The 23,216-nt window shown below is 45.4% G+C and overlaps 1 protein-coding gene and 1 pseudogene across 5 annotated transcripts in view; both read left to right on the top strand.

The window, feature by feature from the left end:
• Positions 1 to 23,216, top strand: part of Mgat4a (alpha-1,3-mannosyl-glycoprotein 4-beta-N-acetylglucosaminyltransferase A) — a 116,451-nt gene that overhangs the window by 65,784 nt on the left and 27,451 nt on the right. For all 5 annotated transcript variants that reach the window (XM_085836453.1, XM_021158920.3, XM_029478368.2 and 2 more), the window contains one exon: positions 1,051 to 1,184. In XM_085836453.1, the coding sequence (XP_085692579.1) occupies positions 1,051 to 1,184 (134 nt within the window). The remainder of the gene's footprint in view (positions 1 to 1,050; positions 1,185 to 23,216) is intronic.
• Positions 2,472 to 4,476, top strand: LOC110291658 (eukaryotic peptide chain release factor GTP-binding subunit ERF3A pseudogene; annotated as a pseudogene).

Raw genomic sequence — 23,216 nt, 5'->3', positions numbered from 1 at the left:
TATATAGTGTGCCTAGAATCTTAATGCTTTAAGGCTTTAAGGTAAATTTTTTAAAAAGACTTTGAAATGAGATCAGTTCGGTGACACTATATATTGGAATTCCCGAAATTACTGAGCCAGGTTAAATTGTGTGGCGAAATGAAAGTAATGGGGTTAGGGTTACAGTGCTGACCTCTCTCAGTGGCACATGAAGACCCTAGTAGCTCATATTAACCACAGTAAATATGGACACCATAAGGCTTCCTTGATAGAGTTGATTGCAGGAAGGCTGCAGTCCAGAGGCTGTTGTGAGTGGTCCAGGGTGAGTTGTCTGATATCCAGCACAGTCTTATCGCCCTGTGTGGATGACCTGGGCGGTTGCCCTTTGTAGCAGCTGGTAGAGGTTTAAAGACGTATGCCTTTTGCATTTCCCACACCGGTCAGTTCATTTTTCCAAACTCAGCTGGTCAGGGGAGGATCCAGCACCCTCAAAATTTTCCACCATCCACACTCAGCACAGGGACCCAAACCAGGAAGTTCACACTGATGCAGTACTGCTAATGGATCGCAGGTGTCACTGAGATGTCACTGTGTTCCTTTGACTGTTCTGACTCAGGAGCCCAAGCTTCAGTTACACCATTAAGCTCCTCTGGCCTGGTCTGTCTGGAGCAGTTCTCTGTCTTGACACTGTAAAGAGCATTGGCTGGTTATTTTGTGGCTTGTCCCCAGATTCGTATTTGCCCAATGTTTCTTCATGGTTCCCTTGAGCTTCTGATATTGAAGATGTCCATTCATAAGACGTCTCAGGGTTTCTGAGCTAGGCTTGTGGAGTAATGAGTTGTAGCAGCTGGTTTGGCATAGTCTTTTATTAGTACCATGTTTGCACACACCCCTGGCCTTGACACATGGAAGGGAATTATGGTGTTATAGATATTATTCCCTTTTATTTATTCTCTCTAAGATTGAATCCCTCAATTACCCCTATAAAGTTGTCTGTATTCGTGATTATAAAGTCTTTTCTGTTATTATAAAATCTCTTCACATAATTACTCTATTTTTTTTTTTTTGCAGTTTCAATAGTTATGGGAATTCCTACTGTGAAGAGAGAAGTTAAATCTTACCTCGTAGAAACCCTTCACTCCCTTATTGATAATCTGTATCCTGAAGAGAAGCTGGACTGCGTTATAGTCGTCTTCATAGGAGAGGTAATTCCTTGTTATTTCTTTCATCGTATGGATCTGAGGGTTCAGATGCTAACCAAGTATTTGCATGTGTTTCTAGAAGCATTGAAACCAGTGGTTCTCAACCTGTGGGTCGTGGCCCCTTTGGGGGTCGCATTTCTGCTATCCTGCTATCCTGTATACCAGATATTTACATTACGATTCATAGCAGTAGCAAAATTACGGTTATGGAGTAGCAATGCGGGGCTTATCACAACCTGAAGAAGTGTATTAAAGGGTCACACACTAGGAAGGTTGAGAATGATGCTCTAGAGACTCAGCTGATTCTCCTCTTGGGTTTTAGAATGGCGAAGGGCTGGGCGTGGCATGGGCGTGGAACTTAGGGCGGAACCCTTCTGTGGTACCAGTGAGATCGGAGGTGGGGTGGGGTGGGGATCAGGCCTTAACCTTCTCCCTTACATGGAAGCGTTTCGGGTTGCACTGCTATATCAGGCCCTTGAGCCCCATGGTTTCAGAGCTCTTCATTTCCTTTCAAGTGAATATGGCCTCAGTGACAAACACATGTGTACCACTGAATTCAGTCATGGAATGTATAATGGAACTTGCTGCTCATACAAATATAAACATTAGGTTTTAGAAAGTTAATTCTTCCTATGGCTTGTATACACATATACCAGAGGGTTGTTTTGTATGTGTTGTTGAATCCTGAACCTTTTTTTCACACCAGGGGTGGGGTGGGGGGGACTTTAAAAGATTAAAGGTACCAGCGTCATTTTTTTTTTTCTTTCTGGCTTCCAAATATTCTGCATTTTTTTTCGAGATATTCTGCAGTCTTGTTTCAGAGTCATTTTTGTTTTCAATTTATGATCCATGGGTAAGTTTTTGAGTTCCTGCAGCGTTCAGCAGTAACATTAAGTGTTCATGCAAATGAAGTGTTGTGTAGCTGGACAGCCGTACAACTGACTGGACACTATTTTCTAAATGAAGCTCTGTGTCCAAACACATTAAAATATTCCTATGTGGAAGCATGGGGTTGGCAGTGAGGCCAGCAGTGGTAGTTGGGGTTGGGTGGGAGGAGAGATCCTTTCACACACAGGAGGAAGGTTGAGCTGCTGTTGCCCTGGTCTCCAGGATGCCTGAGAGGGAGAGTGGCTGCCGGCTCCCCAGTCTTGCTGTCGTCCTACCTGGGCTGGCACCAACCTGCTCCTCACTGCTCAGCCACCTCCACTTCCCGCCCTTTCTTCACCACACACACACACACACACACACACACACACACACACGCGCGCGCGCGCGCACGCACGCACACACATGAATACAAGCATCTGTGGTGGCGGTGGCTGCGGCGGCAGAGGGAGCAGCAGCAGCAGCAGGGACTCCACGCCCAACTGCTGATCTAGGCCCAGTGTGAGAACCTCAGCATGGCTTTTAGGCCGCAATGCAACATCAACGCTATGTCCTTTGTCCCCCACGTTTTTCCTGCGGGGGGTGGGGGTTACGGGAGAGGTCAGGCCCAGCCGCTGCTGTCCCCAGCTGGCGCGGCTGGTGGTGACCACAGAGCAGGCAGCAGCATGGGAGGCCCTTCGGAACCTGTGGCGTCCTCTCAAGAACAGTCCTTGTGTGAAGGTTCTAATTCTACTGTTAGCATGGGACTTTCAGAACCTGTTGTAGGAAATGGAGACTGAAAGGTCCCCAGAAGAATCATGGATGCACAAAGAAGAAATAAGTGAAGCGAAGCCAGGGGGGTGATTCCTCAGGAAATGGAAGGCCTCCAGAGGAAAGCACCCAAGAAATGATGGAGGAAGAAGAAATAGCAAACCTAAGTCAGTGGTGGCACCACCAGCAGCCCCTACGGAAGAACATATAAACTCATCGTGCATGTTGATGCAGGCACGGCAACCATTGGAGGACAAATAATCTATCTGACTGGAATGGTCGACAAAAGGACACTTGAGAAATATGAACGAGAAGCTACAGAAAAAGACAGAAAAACTTGGTACTTGTCTTAGACACCAATCAGGAAGAAGGAGACAAGGGCAAAGCAGGAGAGGTGGGCCGTGCCTGTTTTGAAACGGAAAAGAAGCATTCCACAATTCTACATGCTTCTGGCCATAAGAGTTTTGTCCCAAATATGATTGGTGGCGCCTCTCAAACTGAAGTGGCTGTGCTGGTAATCTCAGCCAGGAAAGGAGAGTTTGAAACTGGATTTGAACAAGGAGGACAGACAAGAGAACATGCAGTGTTGGCAAAGACAGCAGGTGTCAAACACTTAATTGTGCTTATTAATAAGATGCATGATCCAATGATAAACTGGAGCAATAAGAGATATGAAGAATGTAAAAAGAAACTAGTACCGTTTTTGAAACAAGTTGGCTTCAATCCCAAAAAAGACATTCACTTTATGCCCTGCTCAGGACTGACGGGAGCAATTCTTAAAGAGCAATCAGATTTCTGTCCTTGGTACATTTGCTTACCATTTATTCCATACCTGGATCATTTGCCAAACTTCAATAGATCAGTTGATGGACCAATCAGGCTGCCAGTTGTCGATAAGTACAAGGATATGGGGACTGTGGTCCTGGGAAAGCTGGAACCTGGACCTGTTTGTAAAGGCCAGCAGCTTATGGTGACACCAGATAAGCACAGTGTGGAAGTTCTTGGAGTACTTTCTGATGATGTAGAAACGGGGCTCTGTAGCTCCAGGTGAAAACTCACAACCAGACTGAAAGGAACCAGGAGTCATTCTTTGTGATCTTAATAATCTTTGTTATTTTGGATACACATTTGATGCCCAGATAGTGATTAGAGAGCACAGGTCCATCTTCTGCCCAGGGTATAGTGCAGTGCTGCATAGTCATACCTGTATGGAGGAAGTGGCAGTAACAGCCTTAATCTGCTTGGTAGACAAAAAACCAGGAGAAAAAGGTAAGACTCAACCTGTTTTGTAAAACAAGATCAAGTATGCATTGCTCGGTTTAAGGACAGCAGGAACCATCTGCCTGGAGACCTTTAAGGACTTCCCTTAGAGATGAGAGTAAGACCACTGCAGTTGGAAACATTCTGAAACTGGTTCCAGAGAAAGACTAAGCGTTTCCTTGATGACCTTGCACAATTTTCCTGTGAGGAAAATTGACTGCAAACGCCTACTTCACACCGCCTTCTCTTACTTCCTGCCCATTGACAAACCTCTCCCCATACTTTGCAAAGACAATTCACTGTAAAAGTCCACATTATGTCCTCTTTCTCATATTGAGAGCTCTGCTATGCCACTCTTGAATTTTCCCAAGATTTTGCCCCCCTTTCAAACTTCGCTTCCTTGGACAGATTTGACAATAGCTTTGTAAGTGATGTAGACATAATTGCTTACAACAATGAAAACCTTCAGGTTTTTTTTTTAATTTTTCATTTTCCTCTTAGGCATAGTTAGTATTTTCCCCCCAGGGAGATCATTCTTAGTGTGTGAGTATGTGTGCACATGTTAAAAAGACCATGTTAATAAAATACTCAATTTAGCGCCCCCTCCCCGCCACCCCAAAATAGTCAGATGTGACCAGCATGCACTGTAGAAGTTGAGCTACTTCCTCTTCCAGCAGTCCATGGAAGAGCTCGTTTCTTCTTCCTGGGTAATATTAGTCTGTATGGGTTAGGTACTATTGTTAGCTTGACCCAACCCAGAGTCACATGAGATGATGAAACTTCAAGGAATTGGCTAGAGCATACTGGTTTGTGGCCATATCTGGGACAGACTGTCTTGATTGATGTTGATGTGGGGTGGCCTAGCCCACTATGGGTGGCACCATCCCTATGCAGGTGGCCCTGGGTTGTATAAGAAAGCTGGAGCATGAGCCAGAGAGCAAGGCAGCAAGCAGGCCTGACCTCCCTCAATGATGGACTGTGACCTGGAAGCATAAGCCAGATAAACCCTCCCTTGAGCTGCTTTTGGGAAGAGTGGTTTTTTGGTTTTGGTTTTGTTTTTTCCAAGACAGGGTTTCTCTGTGTAGCCCTGGCTGTCCTGGAACTCACTCTGTAGACCAGGCTGGCCTCGAACTCAGATTCAGATCACCTGCTTCGCCCTCTGAGTGGTGCTAGGATTAAAGGTGTGGGCCACCATCGCCTGACTGTCAGAATTTTTTTTTTAATCACAGCAATAGAAAAGAAAACTAGAGCATTTTGTTTTCAATTTGATGGGTAAAAAGTAACACTTTGGCCTTTGCCAAAATAGCTCAGTTTGGAAACTGTTAGGTTGACAGTAATTATTTGCTCCTATTTAATTTGGATTTCTTGACTGTGTGAATGAAATGTTGCTTTGTGTGATTTCTGACCATTTGCATTTATAATTGTTTTTTTAAAAACTTTGCTTATTTTTTAATGCTTTGATTTGTAAGTTTTCATATATGAGGAGCAGACTCCTCTTTGAAATAGTTTGTCCAGTGTGTTATTTGATCCTTATTATGATTCTTTTTCCTTTTAAGTTACCTTTCTTCACATTTTAAGTAACCATACCTGCCAATCCTATGTGTCTGTCCCGAGGATGGGCGCCTTTCCTATGGAAAGCAGTTAAGCGATGGCTATGAATATTGAAGTACACTCTTGGTTCGCCACTGTGCATCTAAAACCAAATTTCAGCATAGACGTTTGCAAGTTCAGAAATATATTTAAGCAGATAAACATTTACATAATACTCCTCAATGTGCATCAATAAAATAAGAACGACCTGCTGGGATATAATCAAACTACTAGTAGCTAGCAGGTATCCTAAGCCTCGGGATCATGGGTGATCCCACTTTCTGCCAGAAACATTTTTATACAGTTAGAATTTACAATGAGAATATTAATTTTAATGGGGAAAGGCTTAAGTCTAAAAGAATCATCTTTATCCACTTAAACAATAATCCAGAGACGAGTGGACATCAGTGTGTGAGTCTCCTTTGCCCCTCTGTTGAGCTGCTCACTGAGGTGACATCTCTGTACATCGTCAGAGGACCTGAGTTCAGGGGTACGTTCTGCCTCTTGACGAGGTTGCTTTCCTTGTCCAGGTCCTCCACTCCCTTCAGCGTGTGTGGTAATGATGCTTCTCCTCGGTTAGTGCTCAGCATTCCTTTTGGGAAGCACTGTGAGCATTCATGGTGAAAGCTGGGGACTGAGCAGGCCAGGCGGTGTCAGCAGTGCCCTCTCTGAAAAGCCTGCTCTAGGATGGCAGTGTTTGTCCATATTTCTCCATAGAATCTCAATGCAGAAAGTCTGTCCTGAACAGAAGAATCGCAGTGTGTCACTGGATTCAGCCACTAGGCAGTTTAAAGTCATTGCTGAGTCTGGTTGAGTCTCCATGGGTCAGTTAGAAGTGTTTCCCTAGGTGTTTGTCAAGCACCAGTAACAGGTCCATCCTCTGTGGCCGTGAGCATGACTGGTGCACAGGATGAGTAGAGATCTCCAGACTCCTCCTCAGCTCCTGTCTACCTGATAACATCCTTGCCTACTTGATAACACCATAGGAATGTCTGTTTCTACTTGATATTGCCATATGTGTCTAGTGAGCACTGTAGTGGTTGGAATAAGAGTGACCCCAATAGACCCATATGCTTGAATGGTTCATCACCACGCAGTGGCAATATTTTAAAAGGCTAGAAGGATTAAGAGGTGTGGCTTTGTTGGGGAAAGTGTGTCACTGGGGGTGGACTTTAAGGTTTCAAAATCTCATGCTGAACCCGGAGTCTCTCCCTTTACCTATGGATCAGGACGTAGTTCTAAGCTACTGTTCCAAGTCTGCCTGCATGCCTCTATATTCCCACTATGATGATAATGGACTGAACCTCTAAAACTGTAAGCCAGCCCCCAGTTAAATGCTTTCTCTTGTATTAATTGGCCTTGGTCATTATGGCTCCTCACTGTAATAGAACAGTGACTAAGACAGGCAACTCTTAATTTGTGCAGAACTTAGTGAGTCTAGTCTTAAGCTGGTGCTCTTGCTGGTCTCCACGTGCTCCCGGGAGTTCTCTGGGTAGTGCTCATCCTGAGCCCGGTGTCTCGTACAGATCTGTGTGTCCTCTGGTCTATCTATGTGTGTTACTCCAAAGTCTGCCTCTTCCTCTCCACTCCCTTCTTCCTCCGTCCCAGCTGCTCACCTTCTGTGAGGCTACCTCTGGTCTCCTAGTTAAATTATTGATAGTGCTAACAGGCAAATATGGAAAAAAAAAAAACAAACAACTTTTTCAGGCAAATCAGGGATTTCTACGAAGGCACGAATATCTCCAGTTTAAACATATGAGGAGAGATTAAGGATGAAAAGATTCTGGGCATGCTTTTGTATGCCTGTAAACTCATATCTTAGGAGGCTGAGACAGGAGGATTGCTGCAAGTTCAGAGCCAGCCAAGGCTATGAAAGACTGTTTTGTGAAGTATTGGTCTGTGAAGAGAATGTGTAGGTCACCGTGGGTGGTCTCTGCTTCACTAATGTCACTTTTTCTTCTCTCTATTTTTATTTGTATATTCCTCAGTTTTCATTTTAAAATTTAAAGTGTTCGTTTTTATTTTTTAAATTAATTTCGGGTTTTAAGATTACTCTCTCATCCCAATGTCCCTAAACCCTTCCTTGCATTCTTTGAAGCTCATGGCCTCACGTTTCATAAGTTGCTGTTATCTAGGGGTTACATATAGAGGTGTGTGTTAAACAGGTTGCGTGTACCCGAGATACGTGAATACAACCTGCTCGCTATGTAGAGTGTCACTCAGGTGTGTCTTTAGATCTGACCGTTTGGTATTGGATAACAGATACGTGTGCTTTCCTGGGGAAGACCGTTTTCTCAGGACCTCGGCCTTCCGCAGTGGCCTGCAGCTCTCTGTGCACGGTTGAGGCCTGTGGGCCTTCCCCCTTCCATATCTGTTGGTGCTGTCCTTACTCAGCTCGTGCTTGGGCAGCCATGCTGATGAGACTTTATGAGTGTGGCTTCTGATGTTCTTAGGAGACGCGCCCTCAGAGTGAACTCCATTTCTCTGTTGGGTCTTTCCACCCTTCTCCTGAAGTAATCCCTGAGCCTCTGGTGCAGGGGTTGTATTGTGGATGGGATGGGCTCCACAGTTCTGCATATTGATGGGTTGTGGTTTTCCGTAATGGTCTCTGTCCTTTGCAAAGAGAAGTTTCCGGGATGAGCGGCAAGGGCTGCCCCAGAGAAAGATCAACGTATTTTTATGTATGTGGATGCTTTGCCTGCATCTGTGTCTGGGTGTCTGCACTCTGCTGTGAGTAGAGGTGAGAAGAGGGAGTTTTGATTCCACAGGAAGAGCGTTAACGGACAGTGATCTGCCATGTGGGTGCTGGGAATTGAACCCACGTCCTTTGAAAGAGCAGCCAGAGCTCTTAACCACTGAGTCATCTCTCCAGACCCATTTTTTTTTTTTCTTTGAAAAGACCAAAAGATGTTTCTGTTTGGGAGAGTAATCATTAGCTATGATTTAGCCCTCTGTTTCTCTCAGTTCAGAACTTTAGAAGGGGCCGAGACAGACCAACTGGTTGCTCTGGAGGGTACTTTGTGTGACCTAAGTGGTTGGTCTGGTTTCAGGTTTTGTTTTTTTTTGTTTTTTGTTTTTTTGTTTTTTACCTTAGAGTTTAATTATAGAGTATTTTGAGTTTCCTTCTGACCTCCACATGCACACCTTGGCATGTCCCCTCCCTCCAAGTAAAGAAGTGCTTATTAAAAATCAACTATAAGGGAGCGGTGATCAGATAGGCATTCTGGTGACTGAATGTGTCTTAGATGTGACTGTCTTGTCTTTGTTCCTGCTTGTGGTGCCTGACTTCACTGTGACTTTATTTCTGTGTCTTCTCAGCCTGGTTCCTCAACCCAACCCTAGCCACATGCATCCGCCCTAGCCGCATGCATCCGCCTCAGCTGCATGCATCCACCCCAGCCAGCTTTCAGTAAATCTTTTGCTGCTGTTATTGTTGTTGGCTATTGTCTTAGTTAAGGTTTTACTGCTGTGAACAGACACCACGACCAAGGTAACTCTTTTAAGGACATTTCATTAGGACTGGCTTACAGGTTCAGAGGTTCAGCTCATTATCATCATGGCCAGAAGCATGGCAGCATCCTTGCAGACATGGGGCTGGAGGAGCTGAGAGTTCCACATCTTGTTCTGAAGGCAGCTAGGAGAAGACTGGCTTCCAGGCAGCTAGGACAAGGGTCTGAAAACACAGGCCCACAGTGACACACCTATTCCAACAAGGCCACTCCTCCTAATAGTGCCACACCCTGGGCCAAGCCATATACAAACCAGCACACAGCTATGCTTGCAGTTTCTGCTGGTTGCAGCTAAGATCCTGATAGGTCTGTATTTTGTTTAAAAAAACAAAACAAAACCAACTTGAATTTTATAGACGGCCACCAAACAGAACAGGAAGTTCATGTGGTTGCACGGCTGTGTTGGCAGTTAGATGATCTTCTAGTGAATTAGAGAGAGTGAATGGTTCTTTGATGCAGTGTTGGGCACAATTCAGCCTGCATGACTGACAAGCAGAGATGTTGTTGAAAACGATGATTGCCAAGGCTTTGGAAAGACTGATTCGGACTGAGAGGTGAATTAACTATTTTCGTTAATGTTTTAAATTATTCTCTTACAGTTTTGTTTTATAAATGACAATATTACATCATTAGGAATATAGGTTCAAAGCTCATCTTAATGGCCAGTATCCAGCTAAAATTTTAGTTAATTAAATCAATGAATGTAGTCAATGTTTTGAGATAGTGTCTCACTACTAGCCCTAGCTGGCCTAGAACTCACTAAACCAGGCTGGCTCAAACTTGCCTGCCTCTGCCTTCCCACTACTGAGATTTTAGAGGTGTATGCTACCATACCCGGCTTCAGCCAGTATTTTTGAATTCACTGGTGCATTTATTAGTGGTTTGGGGGCGGGATTGAGTGAGTTCATCCTCACTGGATGGCAACATTGTTTCATGTCTTCTATTTTGACTTGTTGGTCTAGTATTTGTGGCACTTGATTCTCTTCCTTCCTGAATCACTTAAAAATTCGCTTAGCTCTGAGCTTAGAGTGTGCCTGGCCCCTCCAGTCCATAGTCGCCTCAGTCTCCCCCCCCCCCCCCCCGCCTCCATCTCCACCTCTTTCTTTTCCCACTCACTCTGGGGATTGGATTCAAGGCCTCAGGCTTGCTAGGATAAGTGGTATAACCAGGTGTACTGGCTGGTTTTGTGTGTCAACTTGACAGACTGGCATTATCACAGAGAAAGGAGCTTCAGTTGGGAAAGTGCCTCCTTGAGATCCAGCTGTGGGGCATTTTCTCAATTAGTGATCAAGGCGGGAGGGCTCCTGTGGGTGGTACCATCCCTGGGCTGGTAGTCTTGGTTCTATAAGAAAACAAACTGAGCAAGCCAGGGGAAGCAAGCCAGTAAGCAACATCCCTCCATGGCCTCTGCATCAATCAGCTCCTGCTTCCTGCCCTGTGTGAGTTCCAGTCCTGACTTCCTTTGGTGATGAACAGCAGTGTGGAAGTGTAAGCTGAATAAACCCTTTCCTCCCCAACTGCTTCTTGGTCATGATGTTTGTGCAGGAATAGAAACCCTGATTAAAACACCAGGTTTTTACAGAAAATCCTTTAGTTTGAAAGAGGTACCTGGGAAGCCTTGAGCTAGTGATCCTGAACCAGCCTCACAGACAGCTGGGCCTGCAGGTGTACATGCCCTTCCCCACTCCTGTTCCCACTTCGCAACATTGTATTGAGCCTTTTGTGGATCTTTCTAGTTTCTTAGGTGGTATTTAGAGAGTTTCCTACTAGGGAACTCACTAAAATTGGTGGGTTTGCTCTTTTCTGTTTGCCCGGCCTCTGTCCCAGCTGCCCTTACTTGTTAGGTTATCTTGCCTAGTGCATTCCACCGCATTAATAAACAGGCTTCCGTGTCTGTTATCAAATTAATCTGCTTTTTGGGCTGTGTTTGGCTTCAGGGTGAGATGGCTGTGTGGTGCTATGTGACGCTGCCCCTGCTCTGTTAGGTTTGTCCCGCTTTCTACACGGGCTTGGTGTATTCCCTTACCTTCTCTTCATATCCTGTTTTGGCTTCGTGCTGCAGTTATCAGTGTTCAGCAAACACTGTTGTCCTTTGGATGTTCTTCCTCCTGTCTTGATTGAGAAAAACTCAGCTAAGCTTCTCCTACAACTGTCCCATAGGTTGTCAGGGTTAGTTTTTGTCGACTTGAAACAAACTTATGTACTTGGAAGTAGGAACCGGAGTTGGTAGATTTGTGGCCATCCAGTTGACCTGTGGGCATGTATGTGGGCACATTTTTTTTTTTTGATTATTTAGTGATGTAAGAGAGCCCTGCCCACTGTGATCCTCCTGAAAATGGTCATACTTTTAACTTTCACATCAGGACTAAGCCCCATTGAGTTAGCTTCTGTCGAGGTATAAGGTAATGTGAAAGTTCCGACCATCACCCATTCATTATCACAGCTGCCCGTGTTGAGAGAACACTGTGAACACCGTGACCTCGCTGACATATTTATTGAAAACTCAGTGACTGTTCAGTGTGTGTGTTTCCTGTTGTATTTCATTATCTGGATTTGGAGCTAAACCTCATGCCAGCACTTTACCACCTCCTGTAGGTTGGTGGGAAGTACTGCCGCCGCACCTTCAGAATCGTGGCAGTGACGTCTCTGTGGCAACATCTTCAGTTGAGTGTGGTTTTCTTTGTTCTTTTCCTTAAGGCAATGGTCAAGTCATTGATAGCAGGTTCCTTTTCCTTCCTCCTCTCCGTCCCCTCCTCTCCCTCTGTCCTCTCTCTTCTCTCAGTAAGTTTGTTGATAGACTCTACTCAGAAACCTTTTTTCTTATTACTTTGTATTCTCCTTGTATTTTTATGAGTGATTGAGGGTATGGGCTTTTAGGCTACTGGCTGACAGGGGATAAAGCTGTGTTCTAGGCACCTGGGCGATAATTATATTACTACTACTACTACTAGTTTACAAAAATAAACTTGCCAACTTTCCTTCAGCCACAGAGCTCTTCTTGCTTGTCACCTTTGGTCATGAGACAAAGCCATGCCCTCGAGAGTCTGAGAATTTCAGTTGTTAATATTTCAGAGTGAAGCGGGTGGTTCTTGTATCTGCGTCTCATTGATAACGGTTGTGTGATTTCCAGGGAGGGACTTGGGGATGCCTGCTGACTGTCTTAACCACTCCAAAGCCTTCCAAGATTCAGTCTTTCCTGTTAGATACGCACTTTGTGTGCTTTTGGTGAGGTTAGTCACCTGTGCATTTTTAAACCTTTCCTCCCCTGAAGTACATAAGGCGTATTGCCAGCCTCAGCCATGGCTCTCAATCACTGGGATTATGTTTTCTCAGGCTCTTTCTCTTGTTGAATGAGTGTTTATTGAAGTACCACTGTGAAGCAGGTGCTGGGGATAATGACAGATAAATTCCCCGAACTGAAATTTGCACAAGAGTATTTCTTTTTGTCATGCTGGCTCTCTGTTTTTTTTTTTTTTTGGGGGGGGGTGATTAACTTCTAATTTGATGTACAGATTGCTGAGCAGGCCGTGCAGCACTACCGTTGGCTCTCCGATATCTGTCCTGGCTGTGACTGTCTGTCCTGGCTCCATTCCCTGAGTCCTGTTTCCATTTTTTCACCTCTGAGACCTCAGAAGTCTTGGGGCTCTGGGTAGCTGGCAGGAGGAGGAGGAGACACAGACCCTGTGACTCTGTCTTGTCGCTGTGGCATTCACAGCCACAGTTCTTTCAGTTTTGCTTTTCTGCTGCTTTGTTCCTAAAAAGATGCATGCAGAGATGATGGTTGGAGTTTTTTTTTTTTTTTTCTTTAGCAATGTAAACAATTCAAAGCTATAAGCTCCCTCTAAGAACCATGTTAACTATATCTCAAGTTCTTTATTTTTTAAGCTTAAAGAGAAGGAGGGAGGGTGTGAATGACTATGAATGGGAATGTGCACCACATGTGTGGTACCCGCAGGGGCCAGAAGTGGCAGATCGCCCCAGAGCTGGAGTTATAGGTGATGAGTGTGAGCTGTCTGGTATAGTTGCCAGGAACCAAACACAGGTCCCCTGCAAGAGCAGTCAGTGCTCTTAACTGCTGAGCCATCTCCCCAGCCCCTGCACCCCATACATGCCCCCCCAGTTTTCTCATTCAGATCAGAATACTAAGTTCCTATGTAATTTTTTCCCTTGATCCATGGGTTATGTAGAAATGTGTTTTTACATTCTTACTTATTTGAGAATTTCTCACAATCCCCACTGTTAACCAATCTCCACTTCAAACCCTCTGTAGTCAGAGAACACCATTTATGTGACGTTGGCCCTTTTAGCCTTCTCAGTACTCGTTTGTTGGCCTCTGTGCTTTGTGTGTGCCTAGAGGAAATGGATCCTGCCTGTATGCTTGCATGACATATTTTCATAGAGGTGTTTAGTAGGTTGAGTTGGTAAAATTACTAGAGTTTAGGGTTAAAGTTTGGTCTTCAGAGTCCCAGTGGGCTAGCCTCGGCTACACATCCAGATGATCATTAATGGGTTAGCCTCAACCACACCTCCAGATTATCGTTGATGAGAACAGAGAAAGGACTTTGCTTCAGTCAGCATGGCCATGTGAGACAGAACAATTGAAGGGCTTCAGGACCCCAAGTCTGTCTCCAGGGGCTGCTAGAACTTGGAGATTTGGAAGAAATGAGAAACAGAAGGGGCTCTGGAGTTTGCTTGACTGACTGTCAGGAAATCTGGTTCAGGCCAGTGCTCTGAGATCTGTGTGTCTCAGTTCTGAATCTGCAAAGCATTCAGGAGAACCTTCCATCCCTGTCATCATTTGAGGGGGCAGTCTGGTTTCTGGGTGTGATTGCTCCTGCTGTGGGGTTTAGCCTCAGCCTCTGAAATAATTGCCTCCAATTGAGGGGTGATTTGCCCTGTGATTAGGGGGGAGTTTTAGTCCAGTCATAAAGATACTCGTTGATCAGTTCTGTGTCTTCTGATGTTGAATGTAGCTGCTAAGAGGAGGAGTCAGGAGGAAAAGTAGTTAAAGCAGCAGGATAGAGCCAGAAAGGGGCCAGAATGGGGCCAGAATGGGGCCACAATGGGGGAGGTGGGGAGGGAGACTGGAGCCAGAGCTTCTACAGTATGGAAGGCACTCTGCCCTGTATCTGTACTAATCTAGTCGGCTGTCTGGATTTTAAACTGTGCATGACCATACTTGGGCATCAGTAGTATCTTGGCCTGTTGCTTTTCAGCAGTTAAACCCTTAAGATATTTATATACATGTTAGTTATAAATCATATAGATGATGACTGAAACATGTATTTATTTCATATCCCCTGGAGTTCAGTCACGATCCAACAAGAAAGGGGCTGTGGTGGGTACGTTAGGGAGTAAAATACATCCTGTCCACAGAAGACGCAGAAGATGATGAGGCTTGCTCGTGTAGCATGGCGGGTGCTTGGGAGCTCCTTGGAAGATGAGCGGGTCAGGGAAAGGAAGAAAGGGAGACGACGTGTGGCCACCATGGAGTGGGTTTATTGGCACAGAGGTCATAGGGCAAGGACATGTGACCACAGCATTCCTGAGATGTTCGGGAGGAGGCTGGAGCTGAGTAGGGGGGCAGTCCATAAGGATAGGATGAAGGAATGGGACTTTAGGTCACCACACAGCTCTACTTTTACTCCAAGTTGAGGGGGCTGGCAGGTAATTTTTTTTTTTTTCTAATAACCAATGGTAAATATTTTCAGTTTTGTGAGTCATTTGGTCTGTGTCAGAACTATTAAACTCTCTGTGTTCAGCCTGCACCTATCTGTGGATCGTATACAGTGAGGGTTATGGTCATGTTCTAAGGACATATAGGACAGTGGGCAGGGGTCAGGCTTGCTGAATATCTTGCTCCAACGTGGAAAGCTCCTTGAAAGTTCCAAGCAGAGAAGCCACTTGACACATCATGATAGCTTTTATTTTTTTAAGTTATGTGTATGTATGTGTGTACATATTCGAACCATGTGTATACCTGGTACACTCAGGCCAGAAGGGAACAGAGAGGATCCCCTGTTACTGGAGTGACAGATTAAGGTTTTTAAAAAGTTACATTCTCTCTCTCTCTGTGTCTCTCTCCTCTTTTGTGAGTGTATGAGTTGTGTCCGCTTGCATGCAGTGTTTGAGTGCAGTGTTTATGTTGTGTATGAGCGTGTTGTGTGTGTGTGTGTGTGTGTGTATGTATGTTCTGTGTCACACAGAGGTCAGAGCACAGCCAAATACTTGTTCCTTGCTGGGTACCTTTACCCAATGAGCCATCCTGGGAGCTCAATACTCTTTTGTTTGTTTGTTTGTTTTGATGAGGCCTTATTATGAGGGCTTGTTGGCCTTGAGCTAACAGAGATCCACCTACCTCTGCCTCCCTGCTGGGATTAGAGGCTTGCCATACCCAGTCTCCTCGTGGGCACCAGTACTCTTTAACTGTAGACCTCATTTGAATTCCTTGCTGTTACTGCTATGGTCACTCTCTGTTTCGGCATCCCAGGTTGCATCCAGTCATCCTGAATCCACAGTTTCTTCTCACTGTGGCAGCTCCTTAGGAATTTGTACAGTCTTACGAGTCCTGCCTGGTCACCTGTGCGATAGCATCTCAGCTTGAATGTCTCGTGATTGCACTGTAGTTACAGGCCTTGCAGAGGTATCAAGGCCTGCCATTTGAAAGGCACCCACTGGCGGCTTTATTAAGGACAGGGACCGTTGTCATGATCCAGGCAAGTTCTGGACTAGGCTATCCCACTAGGTTCCAGAAGAGGTGAGTTTATGAAGGGATTTGAACCGAGAGAGTGCTGGGGCCTGTGTGGGAATGTCTGCTGTCATCTGCAGATGGAGGAGACAGAAAAGCTAGGACAGATCATTCAAATGAAGAAGTAGTCGCCTTTTCTTTCTTTCTTTCTTTCTTTCTTTCTTTCTTTCTTTCTTTCTTTCTTTTTTTTTAATTTTTTTAGCCTTTTAACTTCCTCTTTCTGACTCACTATATTACAGCACACGACCATTTTAGAAACTAGTAAAGCTCACAGAAATACTGTGGTATGTGTTTGCCTTTGCTTGAAGTTTAAAAAGTGAAGTATTTATATGGGCAGTAGTACTCTTGTCTCAGACCAGGAAACAGGGTTTTTTGTTTTTGTTTTTTGTTTTGTTTTGTTTTCATAAGCTTTCAACCCCATTTTTGAACATGCTGTCTGTCCTCTTGGTCCTACTGATTGTCAGGTACAAATTACCTTCCTGGAATTCTCACTGTCTCTTTAGTATGTAAAATAAAGTGTGTTTCTGGTGGTGGTGACCCTTCTGACATAAAGCAGCTAGAGAGAAGGGAAATGGCCAATTGACCATTCTGAGACACTAGGCAGTAGACTCTGCAGAGTAAGGCTGTTTGTCCAGGAGACAGAAATAAATGCCGTGAGCCCTGGCTTCTACCTGGTAACAACATTCTGCGTCAGTACAGAAGGAAGAATACCAAACTGAGCTGCTGGAAAAATCTCAGACGAGGGTTCTGAAAGGAGGAAGTTATGCAGAAACAACCCGAGGCAGCCTTTGCTGTGTCAGGACACTAGTCTCAGAGGAGTCAGCCTAAGACAGGAGGACAAAGGGCATGAAGCCCAAACACTTCCATAGTTCAGGTCAGATTAGACCTGAGCGGCAGGCCTTAGTGACCTCTTCAGACCCTTTCGTGTGGTATGTGGTCCGATGTGAAATTCATGAGCTATTTAAAGCTGTACACGAAAATGCTTTCTCATCCTGTAGAGGCCTTTCTTTGAGACTGGGTGTCACTGTGTAGCCCTGGCTGGTCTGTGCTGTGGAGTCCAGTCTGATCCCACACTCGGAGATCCACCTGTCTCTGCCTCGATGATGGCCTTTGACTGGTAATCAGTCTTTGCAGCCCACTTTGTTTATTAAGTTTAGGACTAAAGTACAGGTAGTCTCTGGTCCCTGCTGGTCTCCGTTTGCCTGGAGCACCATTTGAATCACCTCACTTTCTGTATATGTAATCAAAGATAATATGAGGCAGCATACTGGTGTGTTTGTGTGTGTGTGTGTGTGTGTGTGTGTGTGTGAGAGAGAGAGAGAGAGAGAGAGAGAGAGAGAGAGAGAGAATGAGAGAGAGAATATTAATCCACCTAGTCACTCTTTTTCATGGGAGAGCCGAGTCCGTTTCCGTCCACAGCACTCACGGATCGGTAAGGATTCCTTCTGCCACCATTCTCGAGGTTTTCTGGCTCAGCTGGCACTGTGTTCTATATTACTGCCTGCCTTTGTGGTTTTGTGCATTTGAGCACTCTGAGCACTTTCTGATTGTGTGTCCTGCCTCTTCTGAACAGTTTTGCTTTGCAGTCTCTGTGAGGCTCCCATAGAACAACCTCACAGCCTGACGTTGGCGGTGCACACACAGCTCTACGCCTTTGCCCCGCCACACACGCCTCTGATTGGAGACTTTCCACCATTACCTAGTGTTTCCTGGTCACTATAGTCAATAAACTTTGTACTAAGGGCTGATTGCTTTAAAAATGCCAGCACAGTCCTAGAGAATGCTTCATGTGCCATTTACCACCAAGTTTGTTCTTTGATATCTTCTGTGCCTTAAAAAGTGTGTATGGGGGCTGGAGAGATGACCCAGCAGTTAAGAGCACTGACTGCTCTTCCAAAGGTCCTGAGTTCAATTCCCAGCAGCCACATGGTGGCTCACAATCATATGTAATGGGATCCAATGCTCTCTTCTAGTGTGTCTGAAGACAGCTATAGTGTACTTATATACATAAAATAAGTAAATAAAATCTTTAAATAAAATGTGTATGGGCATTTGCCTGCTGCTATGTCTGTCTACTACTTGCATGCCTACTGTCCGAGGAGGCCAAAAGATGGTGTCAGATGCCATAGGACTAGTTACAGGTGGTTATGAGGCACCGTGTGGTTGCTGGGAATCAAAGCCAGGGCTTCTGGAAGGGCAGGCAGCACTCTGAACCACTGAGCCATCTCTCCAGCCTGTAATGATAGGAGGACTTTTATTTCAGCTCAAAGAACTTTCTCTAGCCAGTGCTCTAAAGTGATGGACCTGGGTCCCACCCCCATTTGTTTATATAGAGTTTAGACAATTATACTGTGCACAGGGTATGGGTGGGCATGCTTGAGCCACTGCACACACGGCGACCAGAGGACAGCTTCTGGGGATGGGTTCTCCATGAGTCCGTTCTCCTTTTCCCTGGGAATTGAACTCAAACGTGGCAGCACATTGCCTCACCAATGAGCTACCTTGCCAGTCCTGTTTCTCCATTTCTGAAAGGCAGCCTTGCAGGATGATCTTGTCATCTTTCCCCTTCAGTTCCTTGAATATATTGCGTCATTTCCCTGTCTTGTAGGGTTCCTGTTAGAAATCTCCTAATAGCCATATTGATAGTCTTTATATGTGTTAGATTTCTTACCTCTTTCTGCTTTCAGGATTTTCCCCCTTTGTTTCTGAGTTTTGAGAGTTGGGGTTGGATTTCACTGGTGGCTGCTTCTGCCCAGTACATGGATGTTGGCGTGTGCACCGAGATGCTTAGTTTCCTGAGACAGACAGGGTCTTACTGAGTTACTTAGGCAGGCCTTGAACTTAAGTAACTAAGATCATAGACCTGAGTCACCATGCATGGGCAGATTTGTTTCTGCTTATGCTTGTGAAGATTCTTCTGAATTCTTTAACAGCCATGTTTGATAGATCTTTCTGTAGAATTCACTCACTATTGGAACTGTCCCAACTTTTGCCCGGGGGCTGGCAGTGGAAAAGCCCGCCCCTGATCCCTCTGTCCCTGGAGTTTTTGTGGTTTGGAAATAGCTCTCTCTTCTGGCCATTCTAGGTGTTGCTTAGCAGGGATGAACACTATTTGGACTGGCATGGGAGATCGGGTGACAGTGTGGACAAAGTTGGTAGGGTCTCTGCTTGGGTGCCTTGCAAGGTGGTCCTGTGGCAACTTCTGGCCCAAGCGCTCATAGTCAGACTAACTGTAGTCTGCAGTTGGAGAAGGGTGTAAGCCGAGATCCCAGTTTAGGCAGAGCTGCTGTTCAGAATGAGTGGGCAGAGAGCCCTTGCTCCTCAAAAATGTGTGCTTGAAGATGGCTTGCAGGGTGTGGCTGTGGTATGGTTTGGTATACACTGTCTAAGCTCATACAGCTGTGGCCCAGAACTACTGTGTAGAGTGTGGGGCTGGGAATCTTGTCCCTGGGCAAGGTCTTTGTAAGGCTTTTTGGCTGCCAGGAGCTGCTGCTTTAAAGGGTGCTTGGGGCAAGCATGTCTGCTCTGAGATAGGGAGGTGAGCGTCTCTCTGTTGGGGTAGGGCCACTGGAATGGGCATGAAGATCAGCTGTTTAGGGACTCAGGCTAAGCTGGATTTCCTCAGTGCTTTGTGAGCAGGCTGCCATGCCAGCTGTTAGATCAGGTGCTGCAGACGGCAGTTTGTAGTACAGAGGTAGTGCCACCATGACGACAGCATTTGCCACTGTGACTCCACTTCCTTTCTCTGAGTCCACCTGTCTCGGCTGCTATAGTTATGTTATTACAGCCAGTGTCCCCAAGATGAGACTAGAATGGGCCTCCTGGAACATTTCTTAAGATGCTTAGGCATCTAGAGTCTTCTAGAGAATGGAACCTTGGGACCTCCTCTCCATATGGCCTTGGGCTAAAGGAGGGGCCGCATTTCAGTAATTCTCCAAATGTTGGGATCTCAGAGATTGCCAATTGAAATTTTCCTGGTGGAGAAAGGAGCTTGCTGCTTCTGGCTCCTGCTGATGTTCTGCCCTCTTAGGACCCACCCTTCACCCTTGCATGTGTGTGTGTACTATGTATGTATGTATATGTATGTATATGTGTGTGTATGTATGTGTATGTATATGTGTATATGTGTGTGTATATATGTGTGTATGTGTATGTATGTGTGTATGTGTATGTATGTGTGTATGTGTATGTATGTGTGTATGTGTATGTATGTGTGTATGTGTGTGTATGTATATGTGTGTGTATATATGTGTGTATGTATATGTGTGTGTATGTGTGTGTATGTATGTGTGTATATGTGTATATGTGTGTGTATATATATGTGTATGTGTGTGTATGTATATGTGTGTGTGTATGTATGTGTGTGTGTGTATGTATGTGTGTGTATGTGTGTGTGCGCAGCTTTGTGTGTCCACCCCGAGGAGAGCAGAACGCCCATGACCTTGCTCATTGCTGTATGCTCAGCATGAGATGCTGTTTCCCTGATGCTTTATACCTTGCTTTTCTGTGCGATCCACGTTATATTCAGCCGGGTGCTGCCATGCTGAGTGTTTTAGAACTGTTCCGCAGCCCGACAAGGAAAACCCACTCCTCAGCCCGAGCCAGCTGTCATAAATTTACAAGATATTTCTTATAAATGCAGTTTGTACACTATATATGGTCTTTTGCACTGTGGTTTCTCTTATATAATGTGTCTTTAGGATTCATACATATTTCAACACATAGAAGAAATATCTTGTTTTCAGTTGCTTGATTGCTTAATATCTTTCCTTTTTTTTTTTTTTTTTGCTATGTGGTCTTATCTGGCTTGAACCTTTGTAGACTAAAATGGCCTCCAGCTTACAGAGATCCACCTGCCTCTGCCTCCCAAGTCCTAGGTTTAAAGGAAGTTTATAAACCAGAGGTCAAAGTCGGGTGTCTCCTCTGTCATATCCACCTTAGCTTTAGATGATGATGATGGTGGTGGTGGTGGTGATGGTGATGATTTACATAGTGTTATGCCTGCATATATGTCTGCATGTCAGAAGAGGGCACCAGACCTACCTCATTACAGATGGTTGTGAGCTACTGTGTAGTTGCTGGGAATTGAACTCAGGACCTCTGGAAGAGCAGCCAGTGCTCTCAAGCTCTGAGCCAGCTCTCCAGCCCTCCACCGTAGCTTTTAAAGACAGGTAGGCTCTGCCTTGGAGCCTGGAGCTCACTAGCCTGGTTATTTAGTGAGACCAGGGTTTGTCCTGCCTTCTCACCCCCAGCTTAGGGATTTGGGGCAAGTACTGCTGTACCCGTTCCTCTGCCCCATTCTGGGGATCTAATCTTTGCTCCTTTTGCTTACTGACTGAGCCCTCTCCAGCCCTTCTTTGCCTTTTATGCCTATTTAATTCTCTGCTGTCCAAGCATCCCATTCCTGGGACATGCATATCCCAGTTTTCAATTCACAGATGAGTGGTTACTCTTCTTTCATACAGTTTCCGTTTGCTGTTTAAAATGTCTTAGGCAAAATGCTTACCTTAGTGAGCAGCTTTGAGTGCCCATCCCTATGACGCCAGCCACAGAGGGAGGGGCCAGAGTCCCATTGAAAAGACTTGGCTAATGGAGTCCAATGCTTTCAGATGGCTCATGGGTTCAGCTTTCTTCAGAGGAGTCCCACCCCACCCCCACCCCCAATCTCCAGTAGATACCAGAACGGTTCAGCTCTCCATCCCAAAGGACACCAGCCACAGTTGTTTAAACACATTTTCTTTCTTTTTCTTTTTTTTTTTTTTTTAGATTTATTTATTATATATAAGTACACTGTAGCTGTCTTCAGACACTCCAGAAGAGGGCGCCAGATCTCGTTGTGGATGGTTGTGAGCCACCATGTGGTTGCTGGGATTTGAACTCAGGACCTTCGGAAGAGCAGTCGGGTGCTCTTACCCACTGAGCCATCTCACCAGCCCTTAAACACATTTTCTGTAGATATGTTAATAGGTAAGGGTGGTGGGAAGCGGTCTGTATGGTTGCGTTTTGTATTGCCCATAAACCAGCTTAAAGCTCACATAACGTAACAGACCTGTGTTCACAGGAAATCGGTGGCTCTCAGCTTCAGATCAACCTGCCAGGAGCAGAGGGTTGCCTTTCCGTATTCCTTTGCTTGAGCCATATCACCATGGCTCATCAAGTATGTGTCATACTGAGTTTCAGGATGTTTCTGAGTACACTGTGGTCTATGTAAGCCATGCTTGGTTCCAGTCTCCAGAATCAGTCTCAGATACTCTTCAGTCAAGCATGTGGGTGATTATTTAAGAAAGAGTCACTGACTGTTGGCCTGAGCTAAGGGGAGAGGATTAATAAAAGCTGGAATCCAATCAACAGAAATCAAAGTTAAATTAGGCAAAAACTATTAGTTTTTAATGAGATTTTTTTCCTCGTTACTTCCAGTGTTAAGCTATTTCTTTTTACCTGCCAGCATTAGATGCTTGACAGTCTTTATAACATAGCTCAAATTTTATATATCACTGTTTTCTCTTAATAGTTGACAATATTTGAGTTGTCACTGAGTTTCAAATGGATAGAGTTGTGCTGTCTAGTTTTATGTCAACTTGACACAAGCTAGAGTCACTGGAGAGGAGGGACCCTCAATAAGACCAGACTGTAGGTAAATCTATGGGGCATTTTCTTAGTGACTGATGCATGAGGTCTCAACCCATTGTGGGTGGGGCCACCCCTGGGCAGGGGATCCTGGGTTCTATACGGGAGCAGGCTGAGCAAGCCATGAGGAGCAAGCCAGTAGGCAGCATCCATCTGTGGCCTCTGCATCAGTTCCTGCTCACAGGTTCCTGCTCTGTTTGACTTTCCGTCCTGACTTCCCTCAGTGATTGACTGTGGCCTGGACGTGTAAACTAAATTAACCCTTGCCTTCTTGGTTTGCTTTTGGTTGTGGTGTTTCATCACAGCAATAGTAATGAAAGACTCCGAAAGGAGCCCCTCGCTCAGGCCTCAGGACAATAGCGGACACCCAAGAACTCACGACAGACCGAGCTTGTTGCAAACCACCTGAGGCTTTATTCGGGGGAAAGCCAGAGCTCTGGGGATGACTCATATCCCACGCAGGGGTACAGGAGTCGACCTTGAGGGGAAAGAGGTCCCACTTTTTATAGGCCCTCGGGGGGGGGGGGAGGAGAAGGGGGAGAGTAGGGGATTTCCAGATCTAAACAATGTCTATTCTCAAGAAATGGGTATGGGAGGGGTACAAGGAAAGAGTCTAATGAAGGTGCAGCAATGGGCACACACCTGGTCAGAACATTGGCAGACACA

The sequence above is a fragment of the Mus caroli genome, unplaced genomic scaffold, assembly GCF_978045245.1.
Source record: "Mus caroli unplaced genomic scaffold, Mus_caroli_1 scaffold_1, whole genome shotgun sequence".
Classification (NCBI taxonomy): domain Eukaryota; kingdom Metazoa; phylum Chordata; class Mammalia; order Rodentia; family Muridae; genus Mus; species Mus caroli.
Note: the sequence above shows the minus strand (reverse complement) of the source record. Positions and strands in the feature narration are given on the sequence as shown.